This window comes from Poecilia formosa, unplaced genomic scaffold (assembly GCF_000485575.1).
Source record: "Poecilia formosa unplaced genomic scaffold, Poecilia_formosa-5.1.2 Scaffold275, whole genome shotgun sequence".
Lineage (NCBI taxonomy): Eukaryota > Metazoa > Chordata > Actinopteri > Cyprinodontiformes > Poeciliidae > Poecilia > Poecilia formosa.
The window spans coordinates 75987-98948 of NW_006800214.1; the positions used below are offsets into that span (position 1 = coordinate 75987).

Sequence of the window (22962 nt, forward strand, 5' to 3'; positions counted from 1 at the left end):
CCTCTGAATCCGTAGACGACACCTTCTAGACAAGAGATTGGCTCGTTCTCTGATAAATGGATAAATGTGGCAGTTCAAGGGTCTACGAAGCTTGCGGAAGCTGAAATCAACTGTGTGTCGTTTCCTGCAGGTCGGACTTCGATTGCTGAAGTTTAGGGCTTGAGGAAATACATGCATCTTTCTGAGTGTCAAAACAAAAACTTCTGAATATTGAGGGAAAATCCTTACATGTACAGAACAGATGCAGTTTGACTAGGAGGATATGTGGCCTGTTGTGTTATTGCCTCTCCACTCGCGCGGCCTCCACGGGGGGGGGTGGAGACATGGAAAGCAACATGAGCACAAACACATAAAAATGCATGTAAATCGATCTTCTTCAGTTGTTCTTAGCTATGAATGAGCGCAGCACATGGAACAAATCCATGGCCAAATTTAGGGTCAGAGGATTTGCTTTTGTTGTTGTGAGTTTTATCTGTTACATCAAAGTAAGTATTTGATTTTTTTTTTTTTTTTTTAAGTTTCCCTCACACAAAGGAAGAAGACGCTTGGATGATTTATTGGGCAGACAGGATAAAAAAAAAAAAAACATCCAGAAAATCACATGATATGATTTTTAAATTAGTAATTTAAATTTTATTTCTTTTATTTCTAAAGTATTGAATCACATACCAAACATGAATTCCAGCTTTTCTTTTTTAAAGCCCTCCTATCATCCACTCATTACCTTTATGAATAGCAGCTATTTGAACTCATTACCTGTATAAAAGACACCTTTCCACACATTCAGTCAATCAGACCAAATTTTCTGCTACGGTGTCACAATTATGAACAAAGCTTTCAACCAAATATTAAATTCGATTTTTTTTTTATTGTATCAAATACCTATTTCATGTAATAAAATGCAAATCAGCTGCTAAAATATCTCATAATGTGGTTTAATTTTATTTTTATTTTCATTTTTTTAGATTTTGCCCCTACAGTGAAAATTATAAAATCTCTCCATTCTTTTTAAGTGAGAAAACATGAAAAATTGGCAGCACGTCAAATAGTTATTATCACTTTAATAAGTTAAATTACCCTAAAACAAATTAGCTAAAGATACAGAAGTGTGAATTGTTCCTCTCTAATAAATGTTTCTTTTATTATAAGCAGATTTCGGCCGGTTTTTCCATCCAGTTGATCCCGGCTTTGAACGGCACCTCCAGGCTTCGATTCAAAATATATTGCAACCCTGTAAAAGTTTGAACATGTCCCAAAAAAAAATTACCTTCAGCTCTATTATTGTACGCTCACATTTAATTTTAGAGGTGATAAAGAAATGTTTTCTAGCTGAAGTCTCTCTAATTTTCTGGAGCTGGCTGTGGACCACAGAAAGAAGTCATTGTCTTAAGAGTTCAACATCATAGTATTTTTGCTGTTTTAATTTGGGGGAGTGGAAAAAGTTCGAGGGGTGTAAATACTTTTCCAGTACACCCTACAGCCTTGCCGACTACAAGCACCATTTTTCAAAGCTCTTAAATCCCCGAATTCTGCTGTGAGAGATCTAATGTCATCCTCGGTTCCTGTTGTGTGGCTCTGACATCAACGCTTACCATCCATCAAGCTAAACAGCTCATCACACCTTCCAGGCTCGCAGCAGAAAAATATGCAGATATGGCGGAAATCCTTTCTCAGCTGTGAAGGGCGGGAGAGTAATAAAAAAAGAAAATCATGAAGAGGAATGCAGGGAGGATGGGAGGAATAAAGGGAGGAAAAAAACGAGGGAGAAGAAGAGGAGGAGGAGGGGAGGAAGAGAAAAAAAAGCCTCAACCTTTTCTAATCAATATCCATTCCCTCGAGCTGTCATGTCGCTGCACAAATGGCTGTTGCATTACCAAACAGAGAGCGTCTGATCCTAAATAAAATATCACCTTCAGTCCAATCCATCTCATTCATCTTCATTTAACAAACGCTCAGCTTTTGGCAATACCTTTTTATATTCCCGCTCCTCCATAGACAGAATGAATATGTCAGAATGACAAGTCCTGGCACCCGAATACGGGAACGCTTCTCCTCAGAAAAGACACTAGTCTGTAAGCGTCATTGTTCCACTGAGCACTGCAGACGAGCGATTCCACGGGGACGGATTGCAACGTTGCGGTTTAATTTGCAGTTTATGACTCATGGCCTTGTGAGTTGTAAATTGCACGAGGAAAGATTTTAGAACACGCAGACGTGAAATAAATCTAAAGAGAACGAGCACAATGCAGCGAACACTGTTTCTGTGTAATACAGAGAGTGGGAGTACGCTGTCGTTTATGTTCAGTGGAACCCCCCCCCCCTCCTTTTCTCTTCCTTTTCCCCTCCGGTTTGACACAAGCACACTTCCTCGTACTTGTGCTCGTGTCTGCTGTAATCTTGCAAAATCAGCTTCGCTGTGAGGCTTCGCATTCAGCCGTGCACGTGTCTGTTTGTGCATATTCGTCCCCTTAAACAAGTGTAGACTGACAGCTGACCTTATCAGCAGAAAGCAGCACCTAATTTGTGCAATGATAAGTCAGTGGAAAAAAAAAAATATGTGAACGCAGAAAACGGCCATCTTCTTGTCCTCCCTCGCTACATCCCCTTTTGGCTGTTTTTGTTATTTCCCTTTGCCTCTTCTTTTCATCCTCATTTTTGGGTCTGTCACGAGTAAACAGTCAGCATTAATTAAATTATCTCTGTCTGCGAAACAAAAAGAATAACAGGAATATCATTGCATCCTTTCTACTGGCTTCTAATGTCTCAATGCTCTCTGTCAGTGGACAGTCATGCAAAAAAGAGCAGATCTCATGTAAAGAGGAAAATATTTAGCCCATAATTAACAGAGTGTTACATCTGTGGGGAAAAACAACAACATTTTTTTGCATCTGAGAAGGTCAGAAAAAGTAATTTGGAACTTTTTATTACTTTTGTTCTCTTGCTGATTAATTATAAAACAGTGAATTGCAAATCTATCAAATCTCCTTGATGTTTCTCACATGTTGTTGCAGTGCACTCACTTGTACTTGAGTCAAGTTGTACTTGATGGTGGACCTATAACAAAGTAATGCATAGTTGTGAAGTGGAAAAAAAAAATACAATGTTTTCTTTTCTCTCCGCCCAAATAACCATAAAAAAAGTGCAGCATGTTTGTATTCAGCCTCGTTTAGAAGGAGCCCGAATATTTTTGACTTGATTGCTGTCAGTATTCTACAAACTGGTAAAACTAACTGTGCATTTAATTCACATTGCCATAAATACAACTGTTCTCTGGAGGCTTTGGAGATTGTGAGAAGCTTAAAGCAAATATTTAGCTTTTTTTTTTTTAACAATTGAGGGTAAATAGTTATTTGATAGTGCTATATGATGAGGCTATATAATGAGGCTATGTGCCTGGGGAATAATACTGCCTCTTTAATAAAATAAAAAAACATTGAGAAATTCTGTTTGTAGTTTGGTCATTGCAATTATTTGAATTTGTTTCAATTCGTCCTACTAAAGGTCAAAACTGGGGACCACAGCTGTAAGAATTCACCTAGAACATGGATGGAATAGTTCGATCAGAGCTTATTCGTGTGTTTGAATGGTCTAGTTAAAGTTTAGAACAAAATCCAGTTAAGAATCTGTTGTATGACTTACACATTTGAATACATAGAAGTTCTACCTAACCTGTACATAAGTTAAGATGCATAAAACATCTATTTTGTATCACGTCTCCATGTAGTTAGAGATTAATTTGATTCCTCAACTTTAACGCATTAATCCTTAATTGCAGCGTCTTTCTCAGATTGTCCTGAATAAGTCGGCGATCTGTCACGGGCTCACATCGGACAAACTGTTTTCACGCAGAATCGAGTCAAACGGATAAACAAGAAAAGAAAAAAATGATACGAAAAGGAAGTGGGGAAAGGTCTCCTGTCATCCCATTTGCCTGTCTCTTTGACCTTTCTTCTCTCTCACGGCTTTCTGCTGCTCGGTGTCTGATCAGTGGCGCGGTGACAGGATCCCGATCCTCAGAGCTGCTTCTCCACTTCGAGTGCCAAGCCAAATGACCCGATGCCGCACTGGGAGAGCAGCGCGAGCCGAGCCATCATATGCATGCACACACGACGGCACACACAAAGCCTGCAGCCTGTGAGGCCTCGGGATGCCTCTGCTGCTCCTTTGGGTCCGCTTGAGATGTCGTGTTTTTTAAGCAGCTGCTAACAGTCTGCTCCGGCCACTAACCCTGCCTGTTTTGGGCCAACACCTTACAGAGGAGCACTAACGATCTCTCTCCTTCTTTCTGTCTCGTTCGCTCTTCCATTCATCTCTCGTAGTTTTTTTTTTTTTCCCCCCACTGCCTTTATTGCTGTTTATCTATCTCATTTATACTGCACCCTCTCTCTCGGTTTACTACGTTTCCTTTTGATTGCATGTATTTATAATCCCGCCCGTCACTACCTGCACCTGCTCATTATTTTTTGTTTGTGAACACGTGTTGCTTGTAATCGCGCGTGCCACTTTGTATTCGCGGCTGGGCATATCTGTGTTAACCCACTGTCCATTAACATTGTGTTTACTGCCTCTGTATCATTAAGAAGCACAGACAAGTGTCCTAGTAAAAGACTGGGACATAAACTGAAGTGATGCAGCTCCGGTCAGACTCACATTATTCTCTGTTCTATTTCCATGGCTGCCTGGAAGCCTAAAAGCCCTCATAAATTACACTGTTATTTGGGTCAAACCTCTGTTAGTAAGCACAGGCTTGATTTAGAGGCTCGGCTTCCACCCTTATTTTTGAATTTGTGCTGTGCCTGTTGTATGACCTGCACACCACACACGTGCACCGGCCGATGCCCGGTTTGCGGTAAAACAAACAATAAACATTTATTCACATCCCACTGAGTGCAGCATATAGACGCAGTCAAACAGAAGAGGCTTAAATGGGTTTTAATATTTGCAGATAGACCACAAGAGGGGTTGCACAGTCTTTCTAAAATACATCTTGTGTGGTCAAACATCAGCTATCGCAGCGTGTGCGCGCTCATTGCATGTGGTTCTTTTGTGCACGTCAGCAAGGACTTATGTTGCTAAAACAGCAGAGCTAAAGTCAGTAAGAATGGAAAACATGGGAACCTTTTTTTTTTTTTTTTGCCTCTAACTTGTAAGCAAACAGATCAGCTGCGCTTTCTTTCCACGTCTCTCATGTTTAACCTTTATTTTCCTCAACTGAGTTCAATTAGTGTACAGAATTTACTAGTTACGAAGACCAAGATCAGATTAGTCTGATCGGAGTTCTTACTCTGTGAAGAACTGAGTAATTGGTTATAAAAATTTAGGAACCTCAGAAGAAATTGAATATAAAACGTTGCACATATTGACGTAAATATACATTTATACCTGTATAAATGTATACCTGTATATTTATATATTTACAGGTATATAAATGCTGATTGTGCTTAAGCACAATCAGCAGCATGACCCACTCATGTATGTTTTTACCAAATACAAAAAAAATAACAAAGAAACTGCAAAATTTCCTTAGGCCTCAGCCAGTCAATGTCAAGAAGCAACACCCACTGGTCGATGGCAGTCATTATGTGGGTGGTAGTTAAAGCCGGAGGAGGAAGTGGCGTTACAGTGGATCAGTGGTGTTGGTGGGAATTTCACATTCCTCCTTTGACATTGGGTAGGTGGGTGTGGAGGATGATGTGATGATGGTTGACCAACTGAAATCCCTTTCAAGAACAATTTGTGCTTTTCCAGAGGCTCTTCAGATATCTCCTCAAATAATGATATGATGCGCTCTTGAAGAAACTACTTATCGTTAGGTACTTTCGAATACTTTTTCTTTACAGTATTTGTCTCCACGTGTCGTGTCCCTTAAAGTCTCGTGGCCATTAAAGTCCTGGGCCTTACAATAAATAGCACAATGTTAAGATGACTTATTTTTGGAAGCAACACTGTTCAAGGAAAACTTGTCTAGCTTACATGTTTTAAATACTTTTGCTGCCATTCAATATTTGTTGTAAGTAGATTGTAGAGAATGCATAGGTGTAAAAACAATTGCCTTTTTCATAATTTTATAGTTAATACTGGAAATGATTAAATATTGAAATGTAGCCAGGAGTTTCACACAAATTTGCAGTAAAGAAAAAAAAAAAACAATTGTTTCTACTAGTCTTTGAAAAAAAAAATACCCTGAGACAAAATCAAGTAAAAACTATAGTCAAAACCAAAACTTTGAAAAAGTGCTCACAAGATTGGTCATGAAACTAAGACTGGCCTTGATTATCACACATAACCGTGATCTAAACTTCTCCAGCACCGCTGCCTATTGTTTTTCTCGGTCTTTGTAGTTGTTCTCTAACCCAGTGGTTTTCAATCTCCAGACCCATTGACCTTCATGTTTAACTGCTACAGTACGCCTGAATCAAATGAATACATTACCTCCTCAGCATGCCATTAAGTGCTGCAGAGGCCTGGTAATCACCCATTTATTTAGGTCAGGTGTGTGCCCGCAGGGAAACACCAAAAACATCCAGACCAGTGGATCATGAGGACTAGGACTGAAAATTAATGACACAACCCAACTCTAAAGTCTTCACAAAACAGCTGTTTAACAACTGAGATTAAATAACACTCAGGTGGACTAATTGACAATTAGATGAATCCTGAAAACTTTGATTTCACTTTCAGATTAAATGCGAGTAAAATGTATGCCACATTTTTCAGGTTTTTATTTAGCAAATTGTCAAAAACTAAGCACCGTTTTTCTTTTTTTCTAGATTCACAATTATTTTTTAACTCACAGGGAAGTTTGTGCTTGTAATTTAACAAATTCTTGATTAGATAAAATTTGTTTTCTTTTGCGAGGCACTGTGAACAGCTGAATTTGTAAATGGGGGCAGAGATTTTCAAAAGCGGATGGATTTGCACTGGGCAAAAAACAGCACTCTGTTTTTGAGGAATTTAGATTATATATATGTATAGAAGGAAATGAAATTATGATATGCTTATCCTCCAGTGGGAATCAGAACAGTTGTCATGAATATCCTCTTAGCTTTTCATTGATTTAGGCTACAGACACATTCTGAATAATACCACTGATGTCCTTATGTTGAGGCATTTCTAATCCTAACCAAAAGTGGCTGATTTTCTAACTGCGAAGGTTCTACTTGCACTCACAATTGCAAATGTTACACAGCAGAAAATGATGGGCCGGGCCACTTCTGGTGTAGCATATTTGTTCAGTTCAAACTGTGAACAGAAAGCACAGCAGTTATGGTAGCTGCTCCTAATATCTGCTATAAGCCGTTTTCTCAGCAATGGCGGACTTTTTCATCGGACAGTCAACCGCTGAACACAATAATCAGAGAGCGGCACAATAGTAAAAACACACATACTCACTACTGACGTCAGTGTACATCTACTCCAAGTAACTTTCATTAACTGAACTCAAAATACATATATTTAGAAAATATTTTGCGGCCCTATTAAAGCCGACCAACTGAGCCAACACGAGCGCGAGCCATTAGCATCATTACTTTAGCCTGGTGCTAACTCCGGCTTCACATTAAGCTCAGCTGTTCAGTTCTGTTGAAGCACCTTTTTCTGCCAGACGGTACATATCAGAGGCTACTAGCGTTATAATCTTTATGTATTATTTATGACTCAGCTTATCTGTGAACAGAAAGCACAGCGGTTCTAGTAGGTGCTTCTAATATCTGCTGTAAGCTGTTTTCTCAGCAATGGCGGACTTCTTCAGCCTGCCAGAGCGTCAACCGCTGTTACATACGGCGCTGAGCGCCCTCTGATGGCGAAATTCATACATTGCTAGGTATAATAAATTCTAAGTTTCTCAGTAACCTTTAGCATAAAAATAAAATGGGGAGGCTACTATTTTCATGCCTTGTTCTCTTTCATAATGCCACACAAAGGAAGAAATGGAAGAACCGAAAAACCTTTGCAGTCTGTATATTAGGGCAATATAAAACAAGTAGCACCCAAGCTTCTTAAAGGCATCATTCCAGCGGGAATTGGATTCCTCAAAGATGACTGGAATCTCCTCTTTCTGCCTTTATTTAGTTAGCATTTTTAACACATTTTTAACAGAGAGTTTGGATATTGGTTTCTGCTGCAAATACAATTCCTGTATTTTTCCTATTTGTTTTTAATATTTTCACAAATGTACGGGTGTAATCCGAGACGGGAGCATTGGGAAGCCATCAGCAGTTTAACCGCGTTCTACTGCTGGAGAGCGCATGAATATGGCGTCTTTACTTCTCATTCTCTGCAAATGAGAAACAAAAGATGTTGAGATGACTGAAACAGGAACAAAAATATGAAACAGTCAAGCTGCAGCTTGTTTTTATTGCATATACAACTGAGAAAAGATAAGCCAAACAAACGAAAAATTGCAAAGTAATGTAATACATGCTGCAGTTCTAAACCTCACCATTGTACTTGGCATCTTTTGAGACATCTTTAAAGCTCTTAACAGAATCCTGAGCTTTGGCAGTTTTCTTTCTGAATCCTCAGAATAATATTAAACAACCATATGTTAGAAAAACATGACATCATTCTGACCCTATGTTCCTCACATTTGAGTCTATTTACTAATAAGGTGATTTCAGAAGGAAACTGCTTGTACTTGTTCATCATTAATGCAGTTTTTGGCATTGGAACTGAAAAACACTTCAATTTTTTTTATTATTAATTAACCTGCAGGAAACAGGTTAATTAATGGATAAAGGTGGTTTCTCTGGAAATAAAGCTCTACCTTCTAAAAAAAAAACAGTTTTTCTGATAACACTAAGCAGTCCGAGGACACGGCTGCAGCCTGAGCTGTGAGAAATCTGTGCTTCCTTTGACAAGCTGATGGGAAGTCCCATGTTTACGTAACTGGTGAATAGTAAAAGCATTGCACTTTATCTTTCCTTCACTCTCTAGTACTATCCAGGGAGTCTCATTTTCCCTGCTTGGCCTTTGCATAAATAATAATAATCAATTCGATTTTGATTCGTTCCTGATTGACTCAGTGGTTCCCCATAAATAGGATTTATTCATCTCCATAACATCAGTTAATTGCTTTCTCAAACCTAATTGATATTGGTCGGGATTGAGAGAATATTCAAGCTGTTGGTTGAATTAAAATGTGTTGCCCTGAATGAGACATCGTAATTAAGGCTGTATAAAAAAATCTTTATATTAAAACTATTTTTTTTTCAATTATGCAAATCAAGAAAAATAGTTTTAATTTCCAATAATTAAAAATTTCCCTGTGTATTTTATTTTATGCAACCTTCTACACTTGAGACACAGAAATCCTCTTCTCTGCCAATCTTCTATCAAGTTTCAAACTCTGCTCTCTCAAGATTTCTGTTTTAGTTTTTTTTACTTTATCTTTGACTTTTAACTATTCACGACTCCACTAATCTCAACCAATCTGCTATCGATTTGACACTAAAACAAATGCCAGAAATTTTTTCCACACACAATCAGACCCAGGTGTATCATCTCTGAGGCTATTTGAACATTCTTCACCACTGTCTGACTTTTCTGCCCCAACAAAGAAGAAGAAGAAAAAAAAAAAAAACTCGCATGAATCAAATCTCAACCCTGTCAGCATCCATTTTCCCGTTCCACCGCATCCTCAAGAGGACACACAGCGACCGCGATTCAGACATGCACCCGGGGTGGCGTCTCATTCCTGCGGCTGATGAGAGCCGGCATGATGGGAGTGAGGCATATAATGTGATTTATGGAGCTCGGCTCACTTTTCAAATTCAATCAGGAACTTTGATTACTGATGAAAATTTGAGACAGGAAATCGCTTTGATAGCAAACGAAAACCTCATGAGACACAAGAGTACTAATGTGTGCAAGTGTGCACAGGCAAACAAACACTGAGCCCATCTGAACCTGACCAAATCTGATTAGGGGGAACACGCGCAATGTAATCATAATCGACAAAGCAGGAAATCCTGAAAATCTAGCCAATAACTGATGAATCCTCTCGTCTGCTTCAGATCGGGGTGTCGGTAGACACAAAGCCAAACTGAGACACGATATCTGAATATAAATCAAGTCCAAACTGATGTTTCCGTTTTTGTATATAAATACATAAACCATGCCTCCATCAGCTCTGATGAACTTTTCTGTCCCCGTTGAGGAAAAACATCCCCACACCATGACACCGCCACCACCGTCTGATACTTGGTAGTCGATGTGAAGTTTTCTGCCACACACAGTATCTTGTAGTTTGCCACGTGGGACACATCTTTTCCTGTTTTAATCGTTTGGTCAGCTTGCACTCATTGAGAACAAGAATGCTTCCTTTGTACATTTTTGTTTTTCTTCCGTCCAAGAGATTTCAGCAACAGCGGGCCAACCCGTGCGTCTTTCTGCCCAACCCAAACCCTCGGCGAGTAACGGAGGAAATGAAAAATGCGAGAAAAATGATGCAAGCTGATTCACTGATGCCTGTGCACCAACAAAGTAGTTTTCAGATAGAATATATGGTTTTCACAGTTCTGCGTTGGTGAAATGTAAATAAAAGATGCCATGTTTGTGAATGAACTGCTGTAGGGCTGCTTGCACACCGTTACTACCGCGTGAAGCATACAACTGCGATGAGTGAGAGTGAAAATAAATAGTGAAAGATTTGAGACTCGTCAGTCCACAGCAATTTAGTTAATAAAGATGAACCCATTATGTGACATTTGAGTTAAATTTGGTACCGGACAAAGGCACAGCTTTGCATGTAGTATTCTGAAGTGACATAAGGTTCTCTAGCTTTATTATTATTATTATTTTACTTAAAAAAAAAAAAAAAGACACATTTCTAACCACTGTTAGGATTAATTGCTGTCATGACTGGTATTTATTTAACAGTGAGACTGTTAATGTCTTATTTAAAGGCAGTTATTAACCCTTTGGCATGTGATGACACTTGTCTTCAGAAAGTGTCCCACTCTGTCACGGTGGACGTCGAAACGACTTATGCGTGCATTAACTCCTGTAAAGCTAAAAGCAGACAGTCGGTAGCCTGATACTGCTTTTGTTTAATTGATTTCACTGTGAAAAAAGGGCCAAAGGATGCTGTGCGGTCGGGTGCACAAACAGACTTCTGGCTTTGTTAACGATGTGCCCCAAACATAAAATATGACTGCACAAGAAAGAAATTAGCAGCAGGGATTAACACGTAGAAAAAGAAACAAAATGTGTCTTTTGCAAAAGAGAAATCCTATTCAGAGATTTTTTTTTTTTTTATCAAACTGGCTCCTGATTGCCAAATCTTGTGCAAAAACAAGCCAATCTTTGCACTTAAATTTTTTTAGCTTTTACATTTTCTTGTATATATTTTTTTTAAAGAGCATCTTTGCACACTTTCAGTTTAGGAAATAAAATGTTCTGTTGAAAACATATCTGTAATTCAACTGGCTCGCAGACGATGCATTCTGGCCCAGTAAATTGGAGCTGGTGATGGGTGTGATTCAGATCCTGCTTCGCGCGATAGTTTCAGAAACCCAAGCATCACAAGCACACCGACGCAACCATCACACGTATGTGCCCGACTCTTTGACAGAAGTTCTGGCTGATCTATGGCTGTTTGGTCCCTTGTGTTATTATAATGACTGCACATGAGGGGGACACTCAAAAATACACCTGACAGCATGACAGAGGGGCCCAATTACCTTTCCCCAGAGAAGAGTGCGTGTCACACACACGGAGAAAGAGCAGAGCGGAGGAACAGATAGAAAAGTGAAGGTAGAAAATGAGAGGCGCGCTGCTTGTGCATGTATTGCGGCAGAAACACGACAGGCTCATCAGTCACCAATGGCCTTTTAAAGCGTTTTCTGTGGGGACATCTGACCTTTTCACTTGATGTCAATAGCAGCTGCATGATGAATCAATCGCCTAAGCCTGTGGCTCCTGGAAGCCCCTGTTATCCAAAGTAAACATGTGAGATGACATTCGGCTTGTTGAGGCACCCGCAGACAAAAGCCGGAGGTAATGGATCGGCTTTTAATGGAGAAACGGACCGAAGCGGTGCCGGCGAGGAGACCGAACCACGCCGTAATCCCCGTGGAGGAAAACCTTTGGACGTATGGCTCAATGTAAAGAGCTACAACTGCATATCGAGCATAAAGCGAGGCAAATGAGATAATGACGTAGTCAAGGTCAGAGAAGACTCTGCAACCTTACTGTCTGTCTGCACAGGATGGATAGGAAAAGGGAGGAAAAAATGGAACAGAACGAGGCCAGGGGAAAGATAAAGAGGAGGGCAAGGGGATGAGATAGATACTGTGGAAATGGAGAACAGCAGGGCCTGGATTTTTTTGGATGCCGAGCTGTGTGTGTGCGTGTGTGTGTGTGTGTGTGCGTTTGCCGAGGAGCCTAGGAGTGAGCAATAGGGGAATATGAAGCCTAATATGATGGACTAAATGAGGTGGAATGGAGGTAACATAGAGTGACAGCAACTGAGCCAGTGCATTAATGGGTTAACCAAGGCCAGGAGTCAATGACCTCCCTCCTCCCCGGAGACCGAATTATCTTTCAGTATAAAACACACACACTATACACACACTGATAATGAAGATGTGGTTGCCAGACCACTATATTTTATCAATCAAGCAAGGATGATTGATATTTTATCAATCATCCTTGCTAAAGCTATTGATCAGGAAAACCCGAAGGAAGGACTGAACAATTCTGAAGTAGTCATTGTTTTAATGAACAGATGCACTTAAAAGGGGTTAAGCACAACCCACGATAAGGGGGCCTCAGTCCTCATCGCAGATTCGATTCCCGGCCTAGTGATCTTCGGTGCATGTTTTCTCTCTCTCTCATTACCCTACTTTCCTGTCATAGCACTTTCAAATAAAGGCCATTAAAGCAAAAAAATAAAAAAAAGGAATCCTTGAGAAGCACAACAAGCTTAAGGTGTTTTCCAGAGATGCAATGATTTGAAAAAAATAAAAAATAAAAAAAAAATCAAGATTATCAGTGACAATCTGTAAGGGCAGATCTATCCACTCTAGTTCTATGCTCTGTGGGCTGAGTGACATCATGCTTTATTCATTTTACATCACATTTAGAATTCCTTATTGCACCTTCTGATCCATTTGAAAGGTTTGTTGCAGTTTCTGTCTATTTCTTACATGTTTGACCAAGCTTGTGAAGCTAATGGTGTATTTAAGTGTGTTGTGCTGGTGCACAGTTATCAAATGAAGTTGTAATTAAGTACATTTCTATCTGTATTAAAAAAAAAAAGAAACATTTAAGTCAACTCAGCACTGTTTTTCTCTATTGATCAATGGTAAATCTCAGATATCTTTCCTGATATCAATCCAGACAAGTCAGATAAACGGAGGCCTCATAGTTGCATCTTATAGGTCTGAAAGGATCTGCTGCTAATATCTTGGTGCCAGAAGTTTTATGGCCCAGTGTAGTTTATACCCAGACGAGTCCCCGACTGTTACGGCGGAAAAAGTAGAATGAACACCTATTAAAGCTGCAGTCATAATGATGTATAAACTCAAATCTTTGTATAGGAGATTGCAGATACTCAATGGAAAAAAAAAAATAGAAATGTTCTCCAAGAGCTCTTATGTCCCTCTCATATTAAGAGACATTTGAGTTTTATATCACTATGACATTTAAATTACCGTCTGCATTGATGGCTGTTCTGAGTAAGGGTTTCTAAGAGAGACAGAAAAAAAAATAGATGAGCAGAGAATGTGTAAAAAGAAAAAGACAGTGCAGGCTGCAGGTGAGAAATTAGAAATATTAGCATATTTATTACAGCAACATGAAGACACAAAAATGCCTACACTCTTTACAACAAGCAATGCAGAGCAAATTGGCATAGGAACAAATAACCTTTATTGGTGGGCAACAAAAGAGAGAAGAGAGATGGCCAAGGGAGGAGAGAGAGAGAGAGAGAGAGAGATTCGACTGAAAACATCAACTGAGAATCTGATGAACATTTAATGTACGTACCAGGTGAGAAACAGAAACAAACACAGCATTTCAGATCAAGAGAACCAGCCCACATAGCTTAAATTGGCAAGGTGTGGATTGACAGTGGTGTGGGATTTAAGAAATGGAGGTGGGTATGGAAGTGCTGAATAAGAATGCAAAAAGCACACTAATGATTTCCTTTATTTTTTGAGGCATTAATTGAAGACGCATTCCTTGCGGAGTTTTCCCATTTTAAAACAATTATGTAATGAAAACTTTTTTTCATTTATTTTTTTTAACTCAGCCAATTATTTGAGATATGAAAAGAAAACCCACTTCCTACTTCTTTCGTTTGCTTTTCGGGTTGAAGATTCTCAAACATTATTTTAGAAAACGACTGCTGGGGTGGCTATGTGGAGGTTTCTGCGATGTTACACGAGAAGGGTGCTGATGTGAGGTCGCCTTAAGTAATGCAAATAAATACAACCTGTATATACACTTTACTCTTAATATCACCTCTATATGACCATGGAAAGTATATAACTCAGTAAATAAGGCATCTAAAAGGCCAGCAGTCCCAGATAGGCCGCTAGAGTGTAATTATAGAGTTAGGAAGAGTAGAACGAACAGTTTTACTTGATCCCACTTTGACTTGTGTTGTAAAAGAGATGTGAAAATTGTTTGAAAGGACAGAAAAGTAAATGGAAAATTAGTTTATGTTTTTTTATTGTTGGAAATTTTTATGAGCAGAAAAAAAAAAGGTCACTTCACTGCCCTTGAATCCTCCATCACGTTACACGCTTAGTTTTTGGGATACAGCTGATGATGCACCTTATAATTTCCATCATAAGGAAGACAGAATAAGCCTTTAATTTCAAACTAACAAGTCAAACTTACTTTGAAATGTGATTTAAAAAAAAAAATAGTTAACATTAACATGGAAACCTGCATATGATTGTATTTTGTTAATTGTTCTGGTTTCAATATAATCAATAAAGTTACAACTCCTATAATATTTTAGCGATTAATATACTTTTAATACTTGACGTAGCATACTGTTGTGCAATTAGCAGAATTCTAATAATTAGTCAAATTGTAGAGAAACAAACATGTTCTTCTGTGCTATTTTCTCAAAAATAAGATTGGATTTTCTACTCTTTATATATTTTGAGTTTGTTTACGAGGCTTTTCTATGCTTTAAATGTAAAGTCGCATTACCCGCCGTATGCGGGGAGCTTCAGCAATAAATTTAATTAGAAGTTTTCTTTTTTCCTTTTTAATCACCATGCGCTTTCAAAAAGTGGCGTTTCGTGCAGTAAACTGGATGGAAAACAGGAAATGCGTAAAGTTTAAAGTGGATATGCAAATAAAACAAGCTCGAAAGTCCATTCTACTCATCCTAACGCCGTCATAAAAACTGCAGGCGCCGTCTCCCGTCTTTCAAAGCCGACGCTTCTCTCCTTTGCTACATTCCGTGTTCAATCTGATGGTTCGCCTCATCCTTCACTTTCCACCTGTACGAGCCGCCCCCTGAACGTAAACCTCGAAATCTCTTTTTCATATTAAAAGCACATCAAAGTCGTCGTCATTGTTGTCATTACAAACATTCTAATATTGGAAATTAACGCTGTACATATTTTACACTATGGTACAATCAAATACTCTACTTCATGTCACTGTTGGTCCTATGGATCACCACATGTATTAAAACCGAGTTTGGGGGAAACATTAAATCCAGGCTCAGTGCTATTAACGCAACGAACATGAAAAGGGTCCCTTTGAGTCTAATCGCGTAATTAATGTCATGAGCGAAAATATCAACAGACGTGTTGGCTTATTCTTGTAAACATTGTACTGTAAATTTGTAAGCAGTGGGTAGTGACTGAAAATAAGGATGATATAAACAACAAATAAGAAAATACACATCAGACAAAAAAAAAAGTTTTTTCTTTTTTTTTAATGCAATATTTACCCTCTTGTGGAGGCACGTCTGAAATCCAACACTTCACCTCGTCAATAAAGGGACGATTCTATCAAGCGATGACGCCGGAAAACACAACTCTGTAATCGTGGTGAGAGTGCTGCGTGGCCGTAAGGACAGAGGAAATGAAAGTGCACAGCTAGAATTAAGGTATGTCGTCGAGATTAACTTTTTTTTCATATTTCTGTACATGGCACAAACCCGTAAAATCAAGTTAGACGTCCTCAACAGTGTCACTGGCTTTGCATCGCCTTTGCTCCGCACAAAACACTACGACCGTCTAAACACACCTGAAACAATGGAAGGCTTCATCTTAAGATGAGTTATTCCTTTAAAGTATGTTGTAAAACAAATATACTTTGCGCGCCTTTCAAAAGGACTCAGACCCTTAGAATTTTTTATTTTTTTTCCACATTTTGCCACATTGCAACCACAAACTGTAATTATCTTCATTGGGATCGGCACAAAGTGTAAAAGAAAAAGAATTATGGTTTCCAATTTTTATTTTCACAAATAGACTATGAAAAGTATTGTGGGCAATTGTGTGCAGCCTGCTTTATATTCTGGCAGCTCAAAGTAAAATCCAGTTCATGTCTGTGCAACGTATTCTCGGTATGAATCAAGTCCGAGAACAAACAGCCTAATGAAGACAAATACATAAGAGATATTTGGAGAAAAAGTTGTTGAGAAAGCAGAATAGGCTTATGATGCCTCCGGAGTACCTGAAGAGATCCACAACTCATGGAAGAATATCTGCAGGACAACTACAAGTCGTTCACAAATCTGGCATTTATGAAAGAGAGGAAGAAGAAAGCTGAAAGAAGTCAAGTTTTCAGTCGAGTACAGGAAACGGCAGAAGTGGAAGAGGGTGCGCACGAAAGATGAGACCAAAGTTTTGCTTTTTAGCCTTGGTGCGGTGGATCAATCTCAACGCCGCTAATCAACCTGAACACCGCATTTTCCACTTTATGTCCAATTTATTTTGAGACCAAATAGGGAACGCCTTCATGTGTACAAGTGAAAGACAGAACGGGACCTACTGGATGTGAGTCACAGCTACAATTTTAGCAAGAGTTGATTCCACCGAGTACACACTCGGTGGGGCTGAACACAAATCCAAACAAAACTTTTCATGTTTTGTTTTGAAAAAAAAAAGTAAAAACCTTGTATTCTTTTCCTTACACTTAACTGTTATGCATAAGTTTGCAAAAAAAAAAAAAAAAAAATCCCAATGCAAGACACTACACTGTGCTTAATGTGAAAAAATCTGAGGTACGGATCCTTTTCACGAGGCTCTGTAAACTATGTTTATTTTGTCAAAGATACTGGAAGAGTAACATTTCGTCATGTTCTGTTATTTCTTTGCAATCTGTAACACCGCACAGCAAGTGCACGCAAACAGGCGTACGTATATTAGATCTACTTTCTATGGAAGTTTGTCTGAGAGCGGTCTCTAAGGAAGCCCTTTTCCCGGCCAAATAAACTTATTAAAAACATACTTCCGTCCTACACACGAAATCTACATCCCCCTTATATGTCTACAGGTCCATTTATTTATCTCCTCACTCCCTTCACATTCATGTCATCCATAATCTCTTAGCTTTCTTTGAGCAGACACCAGTGGAAGAGTTCATACATTTACAACAACTGCTGTTAGCGCTGTGCAACCACAGATACAAACGTTAGGTCCATCTCTACGCTCGTGGCATACGCCGCCCATATAAACATATATCTACACATGTACACCGTCTTATGACCCCTTTTTGAAAACCTTCGCTATGAAAACGTAAAACAAACAAAATGACGGTAAAACCAACTGTACACCTGACAAACAGTGACGAGCATTATATTCAGTTTTTTTAGTCATTATGTTAAATTTTTTTTATTTTTTTGCTTTTTCTTCATTTATGTTTACATGATGTGAAATGGTCTCTGCGTGCGGCTTTGTTGGTCTCTGTGCTGCCCTGACATGGTGAGCGGTGTTGGCCAAAGGGCACGTCCAGGACGGGAATTATGGGAGGGTGAAGGAGTCAAGCGTCAATGTTGTCTCCATCTTAGTGTGCCACAAAAAAAAATAAAAAATAAAAAATAAATCATTGGAGACCCAAGCACAAAGTATCCATTACAGCTCCATTTGAGTGGCGTGGGGGGAGACTCTCCACAGGAGCGTCCAGTTCAACTCTGTCTCTCTGTGGAAACTGTTATACTTGGACGTGTGTCCCCTGGGCTTGCAGGCTCTGCACGCTGGACAAAATCTTCTTCTGGTGGCCGGCCAGCGTCACTCCCATCTTCGCCAGTTCACTAGACGGAAGATTTAGGAAGACAAGCAAAGATATTATAATGCTGCAAATTGTAAATACACTGTTATGATCGTTACATTGGACATCCTCCACAAAAACACTGGAAACATTGAGGCCCAGCATGAGAGGTGCTCATTTGAGCAGGATAAGGCCCCTTGTGTCTGTACCTGACGCTGATGTAGAGGATGGAGTCCAAGCTGACGTATCCGGCGCTGGAAAAGTTCTCCTTGTACTGGCCCATCTTGATGGTGTCCAACCAATCGTCCACAGTGCTCACGCTGAACTCTGGGGTGGGCGGGTCCTCCCTGCTGAAATGGAAAGCACACTTCAATCCAATGGTAGTCGATGCAGCTCAGAATTCATGCCAAGAAAAAAACATACATATGCAAGTCAAGTTAATAAAACACCCACATTTCAATTTTTCAGAAAAAAAAAATTATAATCATAACAAATAAAAGCAAACTTTTAGGATAGAAATGGGATGTTATAGCCTGTAGAATCATGTCACTTCTGACTTGAAAGCTGTGTAGCAGAGTCACTGATGCTCTCCACGACAAGGACGCTTATCGCTAAAGAATATCCAAGTTTATCATTAGAAAGTTTAGTGGAAGGAAAATGTTTTGTGGAAAACGATGAAACGTGGAGTAGTACAGAGTAAAAGTTGCCCTTTGTCCATTGTGAAGATTTCAGAAGAGCAAAAAAAAAAAAAAGGCTTGCAGTATGATGTGTCATGTTGCCTTGGTTTGAGGCGTTTGTGTCTGCACCCTGTCATTTTTTTTTTATGATGTGTGTGTTTTTATTCCAAAACCAGATTTAAGAAATGAATATGTATCTGCATTTAAACAGAGACATACATTGTTTTGATTCTAATGTATCTGTGCTCCCTGTGAAAAACAAAACAAAAAAATACAAATACATTTCCGTTAATGGACGAATATGATTGCAGTCTTTTGCCCCTTGGAAAGGCTTCTGAGTTTTCCATTTATTATGAAATGCTATAAACTATCTTAGCATTCATTCATTTCCCTGAATCCTTAAAAAAACACGTATGGAGTGCACGCATGAGCACATCAACAGAGATGTACACTCATGGTAAAAGAAAAACAACAAAAAACGTGTATGTAAGTGTAGAAAAGTAAATTAATGGGTTTTATGTATTTTGGAGGCATCCTGGATTCTTTTGGGGAAAAACCTTTTTGTCTGGCTTTGTTTAATATTTAATGACATGCAGAAATCTGTGGTTTTAAGCTTGAGGTTCGATTTATGTGATTTTAAAACGCAGCAAAGACCGGAACATAAACAGCAAAAGTTTTTAAATTAGAGTTAGTATTTTTTATTTTTTATTTTTCACCACATCTGCCCTGAATTACTTCCATCGATGTTAATGTAAGACGTGTTTCTGGTCCTGTGGTTTATTCAGCCTCTTCTAGACTCTCTGGGGGTTTAACTGAAGTAATTTTGAGCTTCTGCCGTCTGTTGGTTTGTGTTGAGCCTTGTTTTTTTTTTCTTTTCCCTCCACTTTCTGTTTAGAGCGTTTGTCTCTGAAAAAAAAAAAAAATCATTGTATGCTGCACTGATTCTGAACATCAACTAAGCGCCTGAGGTGTAAAATGTAAATGTAAAAATAATGATATTCTCTGGGTGCGGGCAATTCAGCTGGGGATTCAGAAACTCTAAATTGAACAAGGAGAGGGAAGCTACACCAGCTCCCCCAAACTTATATTCTTTCATTTTCTACTTTCAGAACTAGTTATTATGTTGGAAAACAGCTTTAAAGAATAGAATATATTTGAAAAATAACATTTCCGGCTTACGGATTTCAAAAGCAGTCTCATATTTTTTTTTTTCCAACCCGTTAAACCTTCAGACTGTCCCCATACTCTCATCCGACTGTATGTCGGTGAAATCCTTTGTTTCCACTGACCACACTGAGCTGTTGGCCAGCTCTCTGAGGCTGGCTGGGTTTCTGATGAGCTTGTCCAGGATTGTGACAATCTGTCCAAACTTTGGCCGATCACTGCGCCCCTTCTCCCAGCAGTCCAACATGAGCTGGTGCAACACCACCGGGCAGTCCATAGGAGCAGGAAGACGATAACCCTCATCTATTGCTTTGATCACCTTCGCAGGGAGAGAAATGCAAAAAAAAAAAAAAAAATCTATCGATCTGGTATTGCTTGAGATTAGCAATCTTTTTTATTTTTTTATTGTTTAGAAATGTCTGAAAAAGTGTCTGCAGGTTTGGGACTCACATCCTGGTTGGACATCTCCCAGTACGGTCTCTCTCCGTACGAAATCACCTCCCACATGACAATGCCGTAGCTCCACACGTCGCTGGCTGAGGTGAACTTCCTGTAGGCGATGGCTTCCGGTGCCGTCCATCTGATGGGGATTTTCCCTCCCTGCAAACACACCGCATAGACAATGTGCTTTCGCTGAAATTGTCTGACGAAAGAGAGTCTCAATGCTTTTTTCCGTTTTGTTCTGTTTAGTCGAAATTCGACATGAAGCTGCGAACATGTCAGCATTAAATGGATGGCATGTTGTTGCCCTCTGAGTGGAGGTACAGTCAGTACACAGATTCATGAAACAGTTCAGTCCTGTGCTGTAGTGAAGTGCAGTTGAATCTTAAGAAGCTCTAATAAGCTGTCTACAGCTAAAATGATAACATTTTGAAATACTGACTAGTTTGGACATTACCTAAAAAGATCCTGGGAAATTTAGTTTGTAAGAATGTATTCTTTTTTTTTATTGTATTCACAAGTACAACACATTACACAAAGTATTCATACTCCCCCCTCCCCTTTTAAAAAAAAAACAAAAAAAAACAAAACAGACTTTAATGTATTTTGAGATTTTAAGGTGATGCAGAAGGAAAAAAAAAGGACAATAATAAATAGCTTACATTTTTTTTGTCAAATTTGAAAAGTGTGGCTTGTCTTTGAAATTAAACCCACTATGTCAAAACTTTACACCGTTCACATTTTCGCTTCCTTTTCAGCTCCCATCATTCTTTCTTCCTGGATGGAGAGGGTCTGTAAACGGAAACTTTACGGTCTTGAACTGGATTTCGGTCTTAGAGCCACTCCAGAATCTGAATATTTTTTAATTTACACCTTTCCACTGTAACTCTGGCTTTGCGCTTGTGACCATGTCCTGCAGGACGGTGGACGTCCAACGCCATTCTCTAATCATTTACAGTCTTTCACCGTTATTTCGGTGTATTTAAGTGAAGTGAAACTTTTCAGATTTTTATTTGCAGACAATTTCTAAATGAATGTATAATTTTCCTTCCACTTCACAAATAATGTATAATTATTACTCTGAATAATCTTCAGATAAAACCCCATAAAATCCATTATTGCTTGTGTTTGCAAGGTGACAAATTGGAAAAAGATCAAGGCAATATAAATGCACAGGTGATTTAAAGGGAAACACGTGATAGAAAAATGTTTGAAATGTCGTAATAAGTGGCGTTAACCAAATATCTGTCTCATTTTTTTTAGCTCCATCGTCTCATCAGCTTTGACCATTTTCCCCGTCTCTGCTTACGAGCTGCATCATGCTGCCACCACCAAGTTTTACAACGGAAATGACTATAGACCCCAAATCCTAATTTTATTCACATCTGACCAGACTACACTGTACTTGTATGGTGTCTCATTTGTGGGTCCATGCAAACTTTAAATGGCATTTCTTGTCTTGTACCCATTTCTAAATTTGTCTAAGAATCCAAATAACAAGTGAGTGTAATATCCCTAACACTGTCAGTGTTACAAAGAAAACTGCGCAGAAATTTATATGACAGCCACACAACAGTTTCCTGGGTAAGTTGGGATGTTTTAAAATGTAAAGCATCTTCCATGTTTAGAATTGGAAAAAATAAAAAAAATAAAACAATGCTCCACTATTAGTAGTCTTCTGGCTGTTCCGAGTGTGGAAAAACGCTAACCCTCAGTTCTTACAGTCTGCTCTCATTTAATGAGAGAGGTGGCGGGATAAAGAGTGTGTGTATCAGGTTTTTTGGGATGAATTCCCTGAGCTCCCCCTGCCTTTGTTGTTGACACGCAGATCAAAAGGATTCCATACAGCCCCCTGTATGTATAGGCGCCCCCACCCTCCCCGGTTCACTGACGCACGGAGGCGTCGCACCTCTATAGGCTCATCTCGGCTTTTTAACATGCGGAAGATGCCTCTGCACCACCTAGCATTCCCCACCTCTGCTCGGTGAAAGTCAAATGAAAGACAAAGCTGCCAAGTTGCTCAGCACTGTACTTTAGTTCCCCCACCCCCCTGTCCACCCCTACCCAACATCATCTTTTTTTTTTTTTCTCTTAACTGCTCTCATTGGATCACCATTCTTCCCCTCCCGCATCCTCTCTCTCTCCCCTTTTTCCTCCCCGGGTCTCTGGCTCCTCCGTCTGTCTCTTCCCCATCTCCGCCTTTGCTCCCCTCCTCCATCAGTGCCTGCAGCTCACTATCTAGGTCTATTGACATCAGTGGGAGTTTGTGTGTGATTGCTATAGAGCTGTCAGCGGCTGATCCACTCCTCCTAGGGCAATGCTAATGCCACATTAAGAATAACTTCCCTAACTTTTCTTATGAATATGAATAATGCCGTCTCCTTGTGGACATTTTTGATGAGTTACTCCACAGTGGTTTAAGCTCATTGATGTTTGAGTTTCTATAGTTTTACTAAAGGGGCTGGGAGAGGATGCTGCAGTCACCAAAGAC

The 22962-nt window shown here is 39.4% G+C and overlaps 1 protein-coding gene across 1 annotated transcript in view; it reads right to left on the bottom strand.

Moving 5' to 3' along the window:
- Positions 1–13760: 13760 nt before the first annotated feature.
- The window catches only part of LOC103151220 (ephrin type-A receptor 3-like), a 99065-nt gene continuing 89863 nt past the window's right edge, over positions 13761–22962 (bottom strand). Inside the window, exons 16-19 of the mRNA XM_007571147.2 lie at positions 20481–20630; positions 20156–20349; positions 18399–18539; positions 13761–18232 (exon numbers count right to left, since the gene is read on the bottom strand). Of these exons, the coding sequence (XP_007571209.1) occupies positions 18133–18232; positions 18399–18539; positions 20156–20349; positions 20481–20630 (585 nt within the window). The 3' untranslated portion in view covers positions 13761–18132. The remainder of the gene's footprint in view (positions 18233–18398; positions 18540–20155; positions 20350–20480; positions 20631–22962) is intronic.